This window comes from Falco naumanni, chromosome 7 (assembly GCF_017639655.2).
Source record: "Falco naumanni isolate bFalNau1 chromosome 7, bFalNau1.pat, whole genome shotgun sequence".
Taxonomy (NCBI): domain Eukaryota; kingdom Metazoa; phylum Chordata; class Aves; order Falconiformes; family Falconidae; genus Falco; species Falco naumanni.
Window position 1 is genome coordinate 29,063,242 of NC_054060.1, and position 18,913 is coordinate 29,082,154.

The 18,913-nt window shown below is 43.9% G+C and overlaps 1 protein-coding gene across 4 annotated transcripts in view; it reads right to left on the bottom strand.

The window, feature by feature from the left end:
• Positions 1-1,922: 1,922 nt before the first annotated feature.
• Positions 1,923-18,913, bottom strand: part of GPR132 (G protein-coupled receptor 132) — an 87,836-nt gene continuing 70,845 nt past the window's right edge. For 3 of the 4 annotated variants that reach the window (XM_040600717.1, XM_040600716.1, XM_040600718.1), the window contains one exon: positions 1,923-7,727. In XM_040600717.1, coding sequence (XP_040456651.1) covers positions 6,600-7,703 — 1,104 coding nt within the window. In that variant the 5' untranslated portion in view covers positions 7,704-7,727 and the 3' untranslated portion in view covers positions 1,923-6,599. Of the gene's footprint in view, positions 7,728-11,009; positions 12,936-18,913 lie in introns of those variants that run through there. The other variant, XM_040600719.1, reaches the window with a different exon arrangement.

The following is an 18,913-nucleotide window of genomic DNA, read 5'->3' on the forward strand; positions in this document are numbered from 1 at the left end:
GAAAATCCTGAGGTTGGGACAGTTTACATACACATCTTCAGAGATTAATCACCAGTGCTCTGGCTGACTGGGGCTGTTCTGAGCAACGCCTGCTGCTGAATTTTTAGCAATGGAAAGTTTGATTTTCAGCACAGTTACAGATATTCAGCACTTTGCAGATGCCTGTGGGTATTATGTTGAGCCCTTGGAGAATTATTTTTGAAACTAAAAGCTCATGTTGGCTGACAATCAAAGGAAGCAGAAACAGCTTCTTCAGCTCCTTCACCGCCACCCTCTTTAGCAGACCCTGCTGTAAGACCAAAAACTAAACCTGCTGCTACTGCTCTTGTGACTCTGCCACCTGATACGCTTGATGATGACACAGATAATCCTTTTGACCCAGAGTTTACTGATCTGGAAAAAGAGGCTGATGTATACCCTCCAGACCCTCATGATAAATAGGCAGCTGTAAAAGGGGAAGCAAGGCAAGCAGGGGATAGAGATGTGCTGCGTGCCTTCCCTGTGGTGTATGGGCCAGATCAAGATCCTTGATGGGAAGCTCCCTTGTATGCTCTTATGAAAGATATCAGGAGAACAGTGACGGACCATGGAACTGGGGCTCCTTACAACTCATTTAATAGAGTCTCTCTGTGATACTCATGTGTTTACCCTTAATGATTTTAAAACGTTGTTTCGCTTGATAATGACGGACATGCAATGCACTGTAGGGGAGTCAAAAATGAGGCAGCTTGCAGGTGTCCAAGCTACTGAGAACTCAGTGTTGGGGGCGCGTGCTCCATTGCGAGCAGTTAACGTAGATGTATTACTAGGGCAAGCCGATCATAGCACCAACGCTGCGCAAGCTAGGATTTGCCAGGCGGGTTTGCAGCAAGTAAAACAATTGGCACTCCATGCTTTGAAAACTCTTCCTGAAGCAGGTAAACAGAGGCAGCCTTTTGTCAGAATTAAGCAAGAAGCAAATGAACCATTTATGAAATTTTTGGACAGACTTCATGAGGCTTTGGAAAAGCAGATTGATAATGAGAAAGCACTTGAATATATTTTTAAACAACTTGCTATTGAAAATTCCAACCCTGACTGTCAGAAAGTATTATAACTTTTAAAGAATCCTGGGATTGACGGTATGTTGAATGCTTGTATGAATATTGGGTCTAGACAGCATGATTTGTCTCTGATTGCAGAAGCATTTGCAGTGCTGTCAGTTAAGTCACAGCAGTGCTGTGGTCAGTATGGCCGTCTACGAAAGAACTGTCCGAAAGCAAAAGTAAATAATAAAGGGGGTCCACCTGGAATATGTCGATGATGTCATAAAGGACGTCATTATGCCAATCAACGTCAAACAAAATTTGACTAGGATGGCCAGTCTTTGGCCTTAGCAGGAACCCCCAAGCAGAGCGCCATGAGGGGTGGTGCTGTGATGACAAATTACCCCTCCAAATGCCCCACCCCCCCTGAGCTGCAGCAGTCTGTGCGCCAGCACAAGTGGCAGCACTGGTAGATGGATGACATCTTAATCGCTGCAGAATCAAAACAGACAGCCCAAGAAGTGAAACTGCAAGTAGTCCAAGCAGTCTCGACAGCAGGACTCAAAACTGCAGAAGAAAAAATACAAGAAATACCACCTCGGTGATATTTAGGATGGAAAATATCAGAACAAAACATCCAACCTCAATGTATCACCTTGCAAACAGAAATAAGGACTCTGAAAGACTTACAAAAACTGTTAGGAACCATAAATTGGGTTCATCCTCTCTCAGGGATATCTACTGAAGAACTCCATCCCCTCTTTAAACTATTGGAAAGACACCCAGACTTGATGTCTCCTCAAACACTTACCCTCTCTGCAAAAACTGTTCTTGATAAAGTGGTTGAAAAATTAGCAGGTCAAGTCACTCATAGGTGAAAAATGGACCACTCTATTAGCCTTTTCATTTTTTATTCAGCTTTTCAACCCTATGGTCTCTTAGCACAGTGGGTTCCACAAGACATATATCCTTTGATTATTCTGGGATGGATATCTTTACCACATAATTTTGGAAAAACAGTTACCACAGCTTTTGAAATGATAGCTATGGTAATTAAGAAAGGAAGAGAGCATTTATTAACTTTAGATGGTGTTGAACCTAATATCTATTTGCCTCTTGATTCAAAACAGCTCACTTTTTAAAGTCACCATTCTTTTGTTTTTCATTGTGCTCTAGTGGATTTTACAGGACAGGTAAATATTAATTTCCCAGGACACAAAATTATACAATCCCTGCACTCTCTTCCTCTTTTACCTACTTCACAATTAGCTATCACACCAATAGTTGATGCCCCTACAGTATTCACTGATGGGTCTGGCAAAACAGGCCAAGCAGTGATAATTTGGAGAGATGATGAAGGAAACTGGAAAAGCAACATACATATTGTCACAAGATTGCCTCAGGTAGTAGAACTCTCTGCAGTAGTCTGTTTTCAAATTATGGACTACCCCAATAAGTGTTATCACAAATTCTACCTACGTGGCCAGCCTTGTTTCTAGGCTAGAATGCTCCTTGTTGAAGGAAATCTCACATGAAGCTTTATTTGCTCTTCTCTGGGAGCTCAAGTGGCTCCTGGATCGATGGGCATATCCATATTTTATGCAACACATACACTCACATACATCCCTACCCGGTCCCATAAGTGAGGGGAACGCACAAGCAGACAGGCTGGTAGGTGCCAGGGAGCTCTTACCTGACAGTTTTGCACAGGCTCATTTATCTCGTGAATTTTATCATCAAAACGCAAAAGCACTGCAACACACGTTTCAACTGACTCAGGACCAAGCGAGGCAAATTACACAATTGTGTCCCAATTGTCAACAAGTTTTGCCTGCACCGTTGATCAGAACTAATCCTCGAGTCTTCTGTCGCTTGAAATTTGGCAGACAGACGTTACTCATATACCAGAGTTTGGCAAGTACAAATATGTACATGTCTCTATCGACACTTTTTCATCTTGTATTTATGCATCAGTACACTCAGGTGAAAAAGCAAAAGATGTTTGCAGACACTTTACTATGGCCTTTGCCACCCTGGGAGTTTAAAAACTATAAAAACAGAGAATAGCCCTGGCTATAAAGCGCATAAGACACAGGCATTTTTTCAGCAATGGGGAATTCAGCATATTACAGCCATTCCACATTCTCCACAGGCCAAGCCGTTATTGAACGCACACATAGCACTCTTAAAACTACGTTGTAAAAACAAAAAAGGGAGAGTCTAGGGTTAACCCCACAAGAGCGTATAGCCAAAGCTTGTTATGCTTTGAATTTTTAAAACCATTGGACGGAGAATGGACCTCCTATACAACGCCATTTTGGCTTATACAGTGCTTCAAAATCTAATGAGAAAGCACAACTTATAGTAAAAAATTTACAGAGAAATCAATGGGAAGGTCCTTTTCCATTAATACCTTGGGGTAGAGGGTATGCTTGTGTTTCCACAGGTTCTGGCCCAAGATGGGTACCAGCTCGATGGATCAAGCCATCATTATCTCAGTCATTGCCATCGTCTGTGCCATGATGTCAGCTGCATCAATATGGATCCTGCCTCAACCCAAAACCAACATCTAGGTAACCTTGGTCAATTGCACGGGACAGGACACATTATGTCTATCAACTGCTTCTCCAGAAAATTCTTTTGCAACCTGTCTGGTTGGACGACCTGTTGATGATTGGCCCATCCCCTCAGATAAATGGATCATAATTCAGGGATTTGATGATGTGGTTAACAATTGGGATGGTTGGGTTCCATATTTAGCATATGGTGGGATTGAACCACAGGACCTGGATTCATTAGGATCTGTAAAAATGGATTATGGTATATACTTCTACTACACAGGCAAAGATGATATAAAAACAATTCAATGGTTAAATGCTACCATACCTGCATATAGAAATGCTAGCTCTTGGTGTAATTATACTTCTCCTAATATATCAATGTCTAGCAAATGTCCACTTAAACTGCCCACAGGATTATTTCTAGTTTGTGGAGATCGTGCGTGGCCTGGCATTCCCTCCCATGTGAAAGGAGGACCATGTAGCATTGGAAGGTTAATTTTGTTAACACCCAATACATCCATGATTATAACTCATAAGTTATGCCGCCACAAATGTGCTACACCTGCCTTTAAAACTGATTGTAAAGATAATATGGAATTTTGGAGCCCTGGTGACATTATAGCAGCATCTATGTTTGCTCCAGGAGTAGGAACAGCACAAGTGTTAACCACCTTGAATAAGCTTGGCTGTTGGCTTGCAAAACAAACTAATGCAATGCTGTTAGCCCTGAGTGGACTATTGCTAGATGTGGATTCAATAAGACGTGCTACGCTACAAAATAGAGCTGCAATAGTTAGCTCAAGGTCATGGTTGTCAGAATTTTGATGGACTTTGTTGTATGGATCTGTCTGATCATTTTGAATATATTCACAAAAGTCTTGGAAACTTGCAAGAAGGAGTACAGAAACTACAATGAAGAGATGGTTTTAACATTTTTGGAAATCTTTTTAGTAGATTATGTTTAACTGCATGGGTAAAAAGCTTATTACAAATAGGTGTAGGATGCTTACTCATTTTTATATGTATTCTGATCTGTATTCCATGTATGTTAAAATGTGTGCAAACTCTAATAGATAGAGCATTGAAAGAAGCCTTTTTTATATATAAAGAAGGGGGAGATGTGGGTATTTCTTGAGCTAGCTTGACAGTGTCGGTAAGTGAAAACCGACCTTGGGAGAGAGACACAGTTACGCTTGTTGGAAGGAAGCCATGGGAGCAAGAAAAGAAACTTTAAGATACGGAGTAGTCTGCAGAGCTTGTGGCCTTGTAGATAAAGGAGTTGCTAAGTTGCTGTGTCTGCAATAGAAAAAAGAGTTAAGAGTGGAAAATTACTGACCATAGTTACAGGCTGATAGGTCAGCATGCTGTAAAGGTATAAAAGGCTTTCTTGATTTTAATATAGTGTCTTTGATCCACTCTCGGAGTCCGTGCTTCAGTGTGCCACAAATACCTCAGAGAGTTTGATCTCTAGGATGCGTATGGAAATAGAAAACCACAATTTGTTAACTAGCATCACAACAGAATTTCACATTTTTCCAAGACACAATCTCCTATTCAGTTCAGTATTAATATGAACTACTTTGGAGGACACAAGCATTTCGCAGGTAGATGCCAGACAAGTCATTAAATAATGCAAAAATTAAATATGTCATAGATATAATAACTTGATGAAATGCCATTTTGATACTAGTACTGTGTTGACATTAACATTAGTTAATGTTACTTCAATTCAGAAATGTGAACATTAATAATAATTTAAAAATATTACAGAAATCCAACATTACAGATTAAGGAGCATGATGCTGTGAAGCGCTTCACACATTTGTATTCAAATAAACATCCAATTGATTTGTGGTCTTCGTCCATTTTACTTTGATCACATAAAAAAAAAATGAAGAAGCTGTTTGGCTAAATCTTGCCAGATTTCTCTCATTCTTATTTTTTAAATTCTGGTTTGAAGGCACAGGAAACTACTATCAACAGTTTATTCGGCAGCAGCAACAACGAAATCTGCCCCAGCATCGTCTCCTGGGTGCACCACCGGCGTGTCGGAGGGAGTTCCCATCTATGGGGAGAAAGGGCTGTGTTCTCCGTGCCACCAGCCCTTCCTTGCCAGAAAGGCACCTCGCTCTTGTGCAGACTCCTACACAGTAAAAGTTGTATCAATACCACAAGGAAACTGTTAGTTTAGTCAGATCTGAAACACAAGTTCAACAAACATTTGGAGGCGGCATGAAAAGATCTCCTGACTCCACCTGGAAATGTGTAAGTTTTCTATATGCTTCAGTGCATTCTAGGTTTAACTGCAAAACAAAATTTACGAGCTGTAAAATGTCAAGCATTAGAATTGTACATTTGAAGAATTTCAGGGCAGTGCAGGATCTTGAGTAATATGGTAGAAATACTGTTGTTCTGTTACCAGGTCACTCTTCTGCCTTCTAATTCTCCCCATAATGTGCAAGGTAGACAAAGCTGCATATTGAAGTATTTGGAACATTTTCGAGGTTCTTGTTGAAAGAGTCACTAATTTTTAATATTTTCCACTGGTTAACCACAAATGTTAACAACAGAGTACGTGTATGAGAATCTGAACACGTACCCCCTCAAGAACAAAAATTTTCAACCATAAGAATGTGCATTGTTCTCTTCAGCAGGGATTTTTTTGGTCCAGCTCAGAAGATAAAACTGATTATAAAGCTGATTCTGAATTCATATGAGGAAAAGAGCCAGTCCAAAAAATAAGCTTTTAAGATTTCAATTTGAATCAATATAAATAATTTAGTTTATTCCACATGTCCTTAGCAAAGCAATATTTTCACCAATGATACTGGTGGGCAAACTTTATCATAGGAGACAAACAGAAATAAGAAGTATCGCTCCCGTAGCATCCGCAAGGAGTTGCTGGCCCATGCACCCACCCCCCCATGGGCGTCAGCATGTAAGTACTTGTGTGTTGCAGTCTGCAGCCCACAGCTGATGTTGGGAACTCCTTACTTGTGTCAGCAGCCGATTGCTACCTGCCATCTTCTTGGTCTTTGCCACTATTACAGGTCTTTTGAATGTCAGATGAAGATGGTCTTTCTTTATTTTCTTCTCTTAACCCTCCGTCTGGTGATTCCTTTGGCATTCTACATTTCATACTGTCACTCTTGTAATTAATGGATGAATTCAGCCTGGATGAGTTCAATCTCCATCTTCTCAGACTCCTATAAAAATCTTTTCTGACATTTTCACTAACCAGCACATAGATGATTGGGTCGGCAATGCTGTTTGCAGTGGCTAAACACAGAAACACTGTAAAAATTGAATATACATCTTTTTCAAATGGACATGAGCAATTTTGATGAAACATAAAGTATATGGATCTTATTAAGAGTACCACATGGTAGGGAGCAAAACAGATCAGGAAAATGACAATAATGGCGATAGCCAGGTACTTCACTTTGGCTTTTTGGCGACAAGTCAAGCTGCTGCTCGTTTTTGTACTTTGGAAAATTTTGTAGTTTGTGAAAATGAGGATTGTGAAAGGTATGGCAAATCCAAATAGGAATCTAGCAAAGCTGAAAGAAGCCAATTTTATGTCAAGGGGCAAAGTCTCAAAGCAGGTTTTCTTATTACTGTATTGTGAATAATCTTCCATGTAAAATACTGGAGTGTGGATTATTGCAACCACAGCGAAGAGAATACACACTATTATGGTTGCCTTCTTCTGTCCTCTTCTCCCCCTTGATTCCAGAGCATACACCAGTGCCACGTAACGATCCACAGAAATGCAGCACAAAAGCAGAATGCTGATGTATATGTTGCAGAAGAAGATGAATCCTGTTATTCTGCAAGCCTTTACACCCATATTCCACTGGTGCTCATCTTGCACGTAGATAATCCAGAGAGGCAAGGTACTTAAATACATCAGCTCACACAATGATAAACTGAAAATGTAGATGGCAATTACTTTATTCCTTTGGATTTGTACAAATGTAAGCAGGGAAGTTAAGCAATTTGCTGGAAGGCCTATGGCAAAAACGATGCTGTAAACTGCAACCAGAAGCGTCTTGCTGTCTTTGTAGGGAATTCCTTCGCAAGCAGAGTTATTATTTGCATCTGTAAAATTTTCCATTATTCTTTTTCCAGCTGGTGTTCCCTGAGAATCAGAAGTCAAGGTGGAAAGTTAGCATTTATATCACTTAAAAATGTGTCAGTAAAGGTTATGGTACCATAGGTGCGAACAGCACGTGTCGGCGGAATAAAGGGGATACTTGTTTTGGGGAAGCAGCTAAGACAGGCAAATTTCCCAAGACCTTCTGGTCTCCTGTAGTGTCCCCTGGGAGTCAGGTTGGATTTACTTCCAGTAAAAAGTGCCTTTCTTCATAAGGAATTTCTTGACTACAGCATGCCTATTCGCTAAAACAGGGTATTGGGGACTGTGTCTAAAGCAGGCTGCCTCCTAAATAAGAGTGAGATGCTGATCAATTACTAAAGTCACTTCCACAAGGAAATTGAAGGCATTAGTTTTCAATTAATTTTTTTTGAAACTGAGTAACAAAAAATGTAAACTGTAGAGATTTCAGAGGCAGACTTCCAAAAGAAGCTATCATTTATCATCAGTCAGATGGAGGAACCATGTGAAGTGGCTGGTGGTAGTTGTGTCAGAGACTACCCAGCATACAGGAACCATAATCCAGCCACTAGCGTGTACTTCCACACTGTATTACAACATACTGGTTCAGATCTAGTTAATTCATACTTCCCTCTCCTCTTAATGAAGAACTGCAGCTGAAGAACATAAACTTGTAGTGTGATGTAACACCCACCATAGTAAGGCGGTGAAGCTGCCTACTGCATCTGTTTGATGCCTCTGTGAAACAACAGGAAATAAGGGCAGCAAGATGAAGTAAACAAGATCAAAGAGAACAATATACACATTTAAGAAATGGAGGCAAAGAAATCTAATGCTCTTTGAACAAGAGTGGTTATAAAAAACTCCACCTTTCCAAGATGACACACAAAAGCAGTTCTGGCACTTGGTTAACATTAAGTAGTGCCTGGAGAAGCCTTTCTTGCAAAGCCACGTGATGATTTCCATGCAGATGTCTTCTCCAAGTGAACAGAGGAATATGGAGGTGAGTGTGCCAGAATCGTGTTGTATGCCCTTAAAAGTTGTACTTCGCCATGTTTATGAGTTGAAGGTGTCCATTGTATAACATCCTTGATGAAAAGAGGTCTCATCTGGCCTAATCTTTTGGGAATTCTCTTATGGGGTGGATGCCTGCTCCAGGGAACAGCCAGCTAACTCCACAAGCAGATGTGTTGACAAGAGATCGAGTCTCTTCAGACAGAGGAGGGACATAAGCTTTCCTGGTTCACACTATGCAAAAGCAAGTTCTTTAACCCTGAGTTCATGCAGGGGAGAAGGTAGCTTTTAGCAGCCTCGGAACATTTATTTGTTATTTGTTTGGGCCCATCTCAAGCAGACCAAGGGGAAGCAGTCTGCGGCCAGCACAGTGGGATTGTCTCCTGCATCTCTGGGAGGGTTGGACAAGCTGGTGGGGCCATTCCTTCCCTTTCCTGTGGGCAAGAGCGGTCCCTGGGGTAGCACAAGCAACTCCACCCTGAATGCTTAACAGAGCACCTGCCATGCAAGATCCCTAAAGCCTGAAGGCCCATCAGGTCCCCTGGCTTAGTTTAGTTACATGATGATGAGAATGGTATGAGAAAAAGGATGCAGGTTGCCCTAGGCTGCAAGACCCCTACAGCACCACAGTGCTAGCCATAGCTGTAAACACCAAGAGAGGATCTCCTGGTTCACGTTTAGAGGTGTTCACTTCCATCAAATACCCCAATGCAATCGGAGCCTGCTCAATGACGGCTGCTTCTGAATGAAGATGTCCTGTCAAGTGAGCAGATAGGGCAGAAGCAAGTGGTACCTGCTGTCCCCAGCCCCAGGAGTGGAGTAAGCTGTTTCCTGGGGTGAGGACGGTTGGAAGGGGCCTCTTCCGACAGAGGAACTGAGAACGTGCTCTGTGACTGCCTTCCACTTCCCCCTGCGGCAAACGGTGCTCATGTACCGACACGTTGATGAGGGTTAGCAGGTAGTGGTTGATGTGCTGGTTCAATTGAAGTGTCTTGCTAGAGGACCACATCCTCCCATGTCTAAGAATTGGGCTGGAGTCTGCTGAGTATGTTGAAGCCCTCTAAAGGGGGATCTGAAGTTTCCTTTAGCTTCAAACGTCCTATCTTAAGAATGTCTGGAGAAGAGGATCCTCACCGCTGTGTGGGGAAGACAGCATGGTACTCGGCAGGGCTGCCGCAGGGTTTCTGCATGAAAGGAAGTAAAATTACTTCTCTTCCTTCCTGGCAGTGAAAGTACTGATAGCTGGTGTCAACTTAGAAAAACAATGATTGTGATAAGGGCTGGTGTCGACTTGAGTTTTTTTGCTGCTTCTGGGTATCTTTCACCCTTGGTGAATGAAGTGGGGTCTGCTCTGGGCCACCTACTGAACTGCTGTGTAGAGAGGCTAAAAAGGGTGCTTGATTCCAGGGTCAGCAGTGGTTCTCTGCCCAGACCTCACCTGGGACATGGCATACAAGAGTTTGTCCTCCATTCAGACATGTCTGACTGGTGTGAGAGCTGCTGTACACCTCCACACCACAGAGTGGTTTTGGAGACTTCCCCCTCTAAGGTAAAGCACAGATGGTGACAGCCAGGGTGGGGATGCAGCGCAGTCGCACACCATCTCGGTGATTCAGCGGCTGTCTACCCTGTGTGCCTTAACAAAAAAATCTTCAAGAGAGGTTGGAGGTGTGCTCTCCTCCCATCCTCCTGGGCTTTGCATACTTCTCTTGACCCTGTCTGGATGTTCTCCTTTCTGCCATGCCTCCACCGGCTGTTGCTGTTCACCACTTGTTGCACAAAGGCATGCTTCCCCTGGAGGTACCTGTCTCGCCTGCGAGCAGGCAGCGATGGTGCAGGGCAGGGGGGAAGCAGTAGCGGCATTATTCTGCAGACACATGGTTCCCAGCGTTTCTTTCTCCCACCTCCTTCCTTCGCCTCCTCCCTTCCTGCTTTGCTCCAGATCTCCTTCCCATGCTCTGCGCCTGTGAGTGAGCCTCAGGAAGGAGATGCCTGTGACTTTTTTAGGCTGCTTGCATGGTGCATGGGGTTTTTTTCTACAGGGCTGAGGCTGGGCTGAAAAGATCTTCACTCTTAAATGACTGTCAGCTGCCAAGCGCAAAGCTTCAACAACAAAACGCAGCCATAGGCATGAATTTGCACTTGCAGAGAAAACACGTAGGCTGAATGACTCTCCTGAAGGTCTGGCCTGTCAGCTCAGGAGCTTGGATCCTTCCCAGCAGTAATGCTTTATGTCCCAGCCCTGTATCAGGAAGGAGGAGAGGAGGGAATCCATTTGCTTCCCCCCCTCACCTTCTCCTGCCTTTCTGCCCTGTCCAAGGAAGAGTCTTCTGGCCCTGGCCACTGCATCCAGCCCCAGTTCTGAGCATCACGTGCCTCTGCTGAGCTCTCCAGGCCTGCAGCGGGGTTTCCTCCTCTAACTGAAGATCAGAAAGCAGCACTCTGAAGACAATTTATGACATTGCCCTTCTGCAACTGAATGTACACTTTTATCTTCTCAGGCCTTTGGAGTTTGCTGTTTTGACACTTGGCTCAGCCCAGAAGATTCCCAGTTCTGCCTTCCTCTGTGGTGGCTGGGCTGTGATGGATGTATCCCCACATCTCTGAAATATAGCATTCATAACTGTACTGCTTTATTTAAAGAGGCAGCTGGTTACCTGTCAGCACTTTGTTATTGTCCCACACTGGTGCAGGACTGGAGCAGGCTAGCCTGCATCTCAGATGTTCATTCAAATCAATAATAATAATAATTACACAGCTGACAGAAACATACACCTTTTCAGGGTTCATTTTCTGCTAATATTTGTGATGAGCAATTTTAGTGCTAGAAGCATTGGTTGGAACAGCAGAACTTAAGAGACTGATCACATTGAGCAATTTTAAAGCATTTATAAAGGGTCAAACGAAGCCATGATGCCAAGTACAAGTGATATCTGAGAACATCTTTGAGAGAGACAAGCTGTTTCAATGAATTAGGTGTCTTAGCTGCTCTGTAGCTTTCAGTTGAGCAAAGCCTGTCCAAAGTAGCTGTTCTCACCTTTCTATGACCTGTTCTGTTCTGCTAGGGCTCACCAACCATTGACAAGATAACCAGGTGTTAAACGAGGTCCTAGCTGTGTTTTGCATCAACTGCTCCAAGTATATTTAGCAGCTCTCTGAGGCTTCTTGCTCTGTGAGACTCACTGTGCACAGCAAACCGCAGTCAACACATGCATATTTCTCACAATCAAGATGTGCAAAACATCTCATCTTCCAGGACAGAGCCACCACTCCTGGCTCAGGAAGCACTAAGCACTGGAAGATGGAGTAATCCACTAAGGAAGATCTACTGTGTGCCTGCTCTGTATCTTCCCCAGACATCTGCTCTTGGCCTAGGTTGTAGCCACAGTATTGGGGTAGGTAGGCCTAGAATTTCGAATGTTGTTGTGCTATGTTCACATTGTTCGATGAACAGATAATTACATCTCTTACTCCTAAAATGGAGTGCCTACATGCTCTAATGTGTTGAGACCTTTTGGAGAGAAAACTCTGGAAGAGGGCAGGGCACCTGGAGATGCCCAAGTAAAAGGGGTTGTGGATGGAAGAAGCATGACAGACATGAAAGCCCATTTTGTTGGGGGGTGGTGAGAAAGCAGCAGAAGTGTCCTTCTGCAGAGCCACCAAGCAGGGCTGTGAAACCAGACTGAGATTAATGGCCCTTTCCTCACCTTCTCTTTGATCCAGCGCATTCCTCGTGGCAGGTGGCCTGGGTTTACCAAGAGGAATGAAAAAGTGCTCTTTCTCAGGCTTTCCTAGAAAGTGGCAGATTTCAAACACCAAACTGGTGTTTGGTCCAGAAACAGATCTCCCATCATGTGGACAGGGCCAAAGTACTGCTTTGTTGTGCAGGAGAGCCTGTGTGATGGTCATCTGTCATCCCCTACCCAGTACCAGAAAGCATTGAACTATCCTACAGAGGTGCCCTCCTCATTTCATGGGAGATGAAATCATGAACATGAGGTGCTATGAGGATGTGGTTTCACATCACAGCCACGCCAGAATAACAGCCTGTCATCCTTTTTCCTCTCTGCCTTGTCCGTGACTGGTGGGTCACCTGAACACTGTGAACACACACAGATTGGTAAACTAGCAGAAACTTGTCCCCTTTTCCTATCTGGGTGAGCTGTCCACCAGCCGACCTTTCTGAAGTGTCTCACCAGGCTCAAAGCATCAGTAGGGCTGGCACAAGGGGGTTAGGAGTAAGTAGCCCATGGCCAAGAGTGGAGTAGCCAGGGGCAGGTGGAGGGAGGGGTTGTACTGAGAACAGCTTGACCGTAATGTGAGCTTCATCAGTCTCCAGAGGCACTGTGGATCTCTGCTGACTGTTTAGGGGTGTTTGCAACGGAGTTACCCAACCAGGCACCTTCTCTGTGGATGCTGCAAGCCCAGAGCTTTGGGCAGGCAGTGCACCTGGCCATCTGGGTCACGTGCAGGTGGACGGCTGCTCTAACCGCATCACTCTCTGCAGTTCTTTTGCCTCGAAAATGCCACTGCTAAGCCCTGAAAAGCATGTGGGCTTTAGTGAGCCTGTTAGCCTAGAGCTTCTCACTTTCGGGGGAATGTAAAGATTTTCACTGGAAACTGGTCCCTGAACGAAGCAGGAAAATGTTCTAGGAGATGCAGAAACTTGACTGGTGACTCCTGCTGCTCATTCAGGCCAGTTGCATGAATATCTGATCTTCCCTCAAGAGACTGAGGTGTTTTTGCAAACACCGAGGCGTAAAGAGGGAAGTGAAAACAAGGGGGAAAGCAAAAGGCTTTATTTTGCCTCTTTTTTTTTCTTTCTTTCTTTCTTTTGCTATGAGCTACTCATGTAAAACTTTTTTAATTTGCAACAGAGAAGTTGGAGTGATACAAATAACACCTGTTAGGAAAGGTTAAAAAAGAAGATTGCAGATACAGGGGAGAGAGGGAGGAGTCAAACCCAGCATGGTATCTGAACAGAGCACTCCTTGAATGTGTCTGGATTAACTCACCTGAGATACAGAGGGACAGAAGAGAAAAAAGACACAGTGAAATCCATAACATTAGTACAATTAGATCAGCAGAGTGGATTATTTCATATATTTTTTCCTTTTAAAATAATTTTATGATCATCCTTCAAGGCCAAGGATTATTGTTAGAGATGAAAATTTGAGGGGTTTACGTGGATATTAAGAATATCTTTTTAAAAGCATTTTGCTTATAATAGTTAAGATAAAAACAAGCCATCCCTTACCACCTTCCTTCCTGCCCCCAATATTTTGAGAGGATAACAACCTGCATGCTTCAAAGCATAGATCAACTCTCAATGAAACAGGACCTGAGTTTCTTCTGACAGGTTTTGTATACTTTCCTCAGCAGCATGTGGTACTGCAAGTGTTTGACACAAGAGTACTAACATGATGTCAGTTTGACCACTCAGACCTAGTATCGTAAGACATCAATTCCCAGATACAGCAGATAGGTCACCTACAATACTCATTGCCAGCAAAATCACTCCTTTTCTGAACCTGGGCTTCTCTTTCTCATGCAGAACTTACATTATGTGCCTGTAAACTTTATGAACCGTTAATTTTTTCCGACCACTAGCTTTTGTGTCTGTTCACTTTAATAGAAAGTAAGACATTGCCATGGATTATTTGCTCTGCTTTTCTTGAAAGTAGGAAAAAACTGATTGTGGTATCTTTGTGGGTAAAAGTAGATTATGTCCCATTACCCCAGCAAGTCAGTGAAGTTTATTTTTTTTTCCATTAGTAATAAACAAATGAGTAGATGAAGTCACTCCTATAAGCAAGTCTCCTCGTACAAAGGAAAAGCAGCAATGGCTCCACTTAGTTACTCAGCAGACCAATCATTTTTACTGATATACACAAGATAGTGGAATTTGAAACTATGTGGTTTCAAATATATGAATATATAATTTTGAAACTATTTAGTTTCAAAACTCTGTAGGGAAAAAAAGGTGTTTTAAAGCTACAGGACTGTACTGGGAAGCCAGTCTGAGCACAACTCCGTCTTAAAATATCTGCCTCCACCCTAACTTGATCAGAAGGAAACCACTGATGGGATTTGAATGCAGAGACAAATAAACACTGTGCAAAGCAGCTTTAATGCCTTGTCAGGAAAAAAGGTCTCCGTTTGATTCCTGAAAGATGAAAGTGTTAAGTTTCTTGTGTTTGCTAGGTTTCTATTTGAGTTTTACCCTCTTTGGAAGGCTCCTTGGCTGCTGCAGCCATGGAGAAGACTCTTAAGAAACAAGACAGACCTCTAAGCAGACTTTGGTTGAACCAAGGCATGACATACGCTTTGTTTTGGTTACCGAGTGTAGCCATCTGAAGGTCAGGTAAGTTTTTGCTAGAAACAACTGCTTCGGTGTCAGTGGTTACGCTGATTGCCAATTGCAAGGCACCTAAGAGAGAGCACTGCGGTGAAGCAAGTAATCCCTCTGTTGACTAGTGCCTGTTAAAACAAGCTATGAAGCAATTGTAGGCTGAAAATAGCTGCTGTAAGGAAGCAGCAAGACCTTGGGATTAGTTATACAGCCTTAATATTTAACTCTATACTGCAGATATAAACAGTCTTACTAAAAAAAAAAAGGAAGATACCTGTTAGAAGAAAGAAGATACTAACCATCTGCCTTTCAGGAGGGGAACTCAGCAATCATTTCTGAGGTGTTTGATATACCTTATGATACACCATTTGTAGATGTGAACTCTCAGCACCTAGAGATTTTAGATACCTGTTTGTGGGTGTTTATGTAGATTCACACATCCACGTCCCCCTTCCCACAATCTACGACTAAATATACTATTTTGGTAAAATGAGAAGCTGTGGTATCATCGAGGTGAACTATCATAATTCAGGGTTGACAAAGAACCTGGCTTAAAATAGTGATCCTTCCATGAACTGGGTGTCCTAGTGCCATGTTACACTACCCAGTGAGGGACTGCATGGGCAAGAAGAATGCCGGGTGAGTAAGAAAGAAATGTGTAAATGGAAGCTCCTGCTACAAAGTTTAAAACCATCTTATTCAACATGTCTAAAAGTAGGTAAAACAATGCAAGTGTCATACAGAGTAGATAGGGGAAGTTCACGTGTGAAAATTAGAATGCAAAATCCCCCTGAATCAGTGGACTTTTTTCCTCAGTCTCATGATTTGGAGGCCATGATTTATGATTTTGGGACTTTTGGACATAGCAAAGTTTCTCAGTGCTCCCTGAGAGCATCAGAGAGCAGCTGTTACAGGGCAGATTTACCTAGCAGCTTTTCTAGAAAGGTCCTGGAGCCAGAGGACTGGCTTTATGGCAAGGAGAGCCATCAGGAGCCCCAGAAATGCCATCATAAATTTGAGGCTAAACTATAAAGCCCATCAAGTCAAAAGGCTGAGGAAAACATAGGTTTTGGAGCAGCAGCAGTGAAAGGGACCAGCTGAGAGCAGCCCCAAGGCTGGCGACTTGTGCTGCTGATTGACACCCTCTTCTTCACACACTTTCACACACAAAACCAGCAGGCGCTTGTGCTCAATGCCTCCCTAAAGCTATCACAGCTTACTGATGGCCTTGGCAGCGGGGCTATTTGAATAAGGTTTCTGTTACTCAGGTGGCTCACTTGGAAACCTAACCGGCCAGGCTTTCTTGCTGGCTGGTGTAGGAACTATGAAGTCTTGGAAGAATGTCTGACCCACCCCAGGGGTGCTCCTGGATGTCAAAGCACAGCCGAGTGCTAGCAGATTTGTAAGCTGAGGGCTTACACGTGGATGAGTACGTCTCTGGACTCCCGAAGTCCTGGGGTGGCGGGGAGCAGGCTGTTTTAACAAGGCAAGGAGATCTGGCCATGCTGGCACACTGCTAGAGCTGAGTGTGTCTAATTGCCAGATTTAAGGAAAATCCAGCTTCAAGCAGCTTAATAAAGAAGGACCAAGATCTCTGTTCAAACCCACAAGGGTACCCCTTAAAAAGGGGTGCTCTATCATCCTTTAGGCTTTAGGATCTCACCAGCAGCTACTTATGGACATGTTCCTCCTTCTTGGCCTCAGTCATCCAGGCCTCCAAATGGGATGCTCCTGCCAAACCTCTGGCACCTGCAGTTAGAAACAGACCAAGAGCCACAGAAGCTGTACTAGAGCCATCTTCACCCCAAAATATCACCACTCAAAAGCACCTCTGTGGCAGCAACTGTTCACCTGGAGTTGCAGGAGATTGCAGACTGAGGCCATACATCTTCTCACCCTTCAGGGAATGCCAGCAGGAAGCCATGTGTGACACCTGGGCACACGCACAGCCTGAGTAAAGACATTCAAGTCTGTGCATGTGTATGCGAGGGACACCCACAGCCACCCTGTGGCCAAGAGAGAAGCTTGTCCCTGCTAGGAGCGTCATGTCCAGAGGTGTGAACGCTCAGCTGCATCGCCTGTCAGGCAGGCAAGGCGATCAGCTATGGATGGCCGTGGCGTAGCCATGCCTATGGCTTGTGGTAGCCCTCAGCTGGCACCCAGCACCTCTGTGCTCCTGGACTTGCAGAGGCTACGGGACCCTTAGGCTCTATTGCTGCTGCACGTGAAGAGAGCCATGTTGTAGCAGGTCCGGGTAGAGGTTTTCTAGTGACCATGCAGCTCTCCTACCTTGTGGTAAGCTTCTTTGCTCTTTGTGTGCTGGCTGTGGATTGTGGCTGGGCAATGGCTCTATTTGCTTCCCTCTATTGGTTTGATTTTATTAATGGCCAAGAGTTGTATCTGACTGCAGCTTGGCCCTGCGTGCTGTTGGCCTGTCACTGCTGTTCTCTGCTCAGGCTCTGTCCTCCATCTCTGATCTGGTCACATTCTGCCAGCCTGTCATCGCCTGGGTCTATCGTTCCCAATACATGGTCTCTGCATTGCCATGGCTTGTTCCTGCCTTTCACCATCCTGTTGCTGCTTTCCCTCCCTCTGGCCCAAGTCAGCCTGTGGTGCTCAAACCACTGTTTTCCCAGGAGACCCACAAATTACAACTCATACCTCTTCTGTCGCTCAAGTTCCCATGGGAGCCAGAGGATGCTGTCTCAGGGGACAAGTGCCCAGTGCCACCAGGCAATGACACTTGCAGAGAATGTTTATTCATAACCAAACACATCTGATCAGATTCCCAAAGTCACAAGCTTCCTCACTTCCTGCACTGACACCTCTGGGATCACAGGCTTTTCCTACATCCCTAAAATATGGTTGTCCCTTTCATCCCTCTGAAATCCCCTGGCCAGGGTGTAGCTTAGCTGTCCTGAAAAGAGGGAGCGCAGACAGGATGGCCGATCCCTCCCAGCAGTAGAATGCAAAGACAGCATCGAGCTTTGATCTTGTGACAGAAGATTAACTCTTTACCATGGGGGACCTACTGGTCTTGGCACTGCTTGTGTGTCCGTGTGGGAGCCACTGGGATGTGGGAACTGCACTGCTGTTGGCAGCATCATCAATGCTAAAGAGGTTGCTGGGGAAAAACAGCAAAAAGGTGCCCAAAATAATTTTGTGACCTGCCAGACTTGGGCTCACTGACATATTGCTTGTCACTGAGAAGTCCAACTAGTTTCCCCTCAAAATCATTTTACTTTTGTTTAAAATGAATGTAGGGTGGGGAATACATGTGCAATCTGCAAAGCCTCATGAAAACCACAGTGCCTTCTGTACTTGAAACAACCCTATTTTTAACAGAGCAGTTAGAGATGGTATTTACAAGTGCTCTGACCTCAGGCACCAGTATTTCCTCCTTTTCCATTTACTGTTGAAATAAATTTCTTTGTTCCTTATTGTTGTATGATTCACTCTCAACTAATTGGAGAACTACCGTTTTCCTTTTTTGCCATGTGGGTCACCTCCTGCAGCTAGCTAGCTCCCATACCAGTGGCAGGGTTTTCCCCTTAAGACCTTAGTTATATCAGCAGAAACTGTGACACTCAAAGATTCCTCTTTGCACCTAACACGTCTCTGTCATCTCTGCAACCCCACTAATGTCTGCTAAATCTCCTGTAGTGTCTTGTCCAAATACTCAGGCTGCGATCTCTTCCAGCTGTTTGTACATCTACCACAATGAGCATCTTATTCTTCAGTAGGACTCAGATCTATCCTGAAAGATATTAATGTAAAAATCCCAGCTACCAGATATTCCCTGAAGTGTCCTTCTTTAGGGATATCAAAAGCATACATTGTTTCT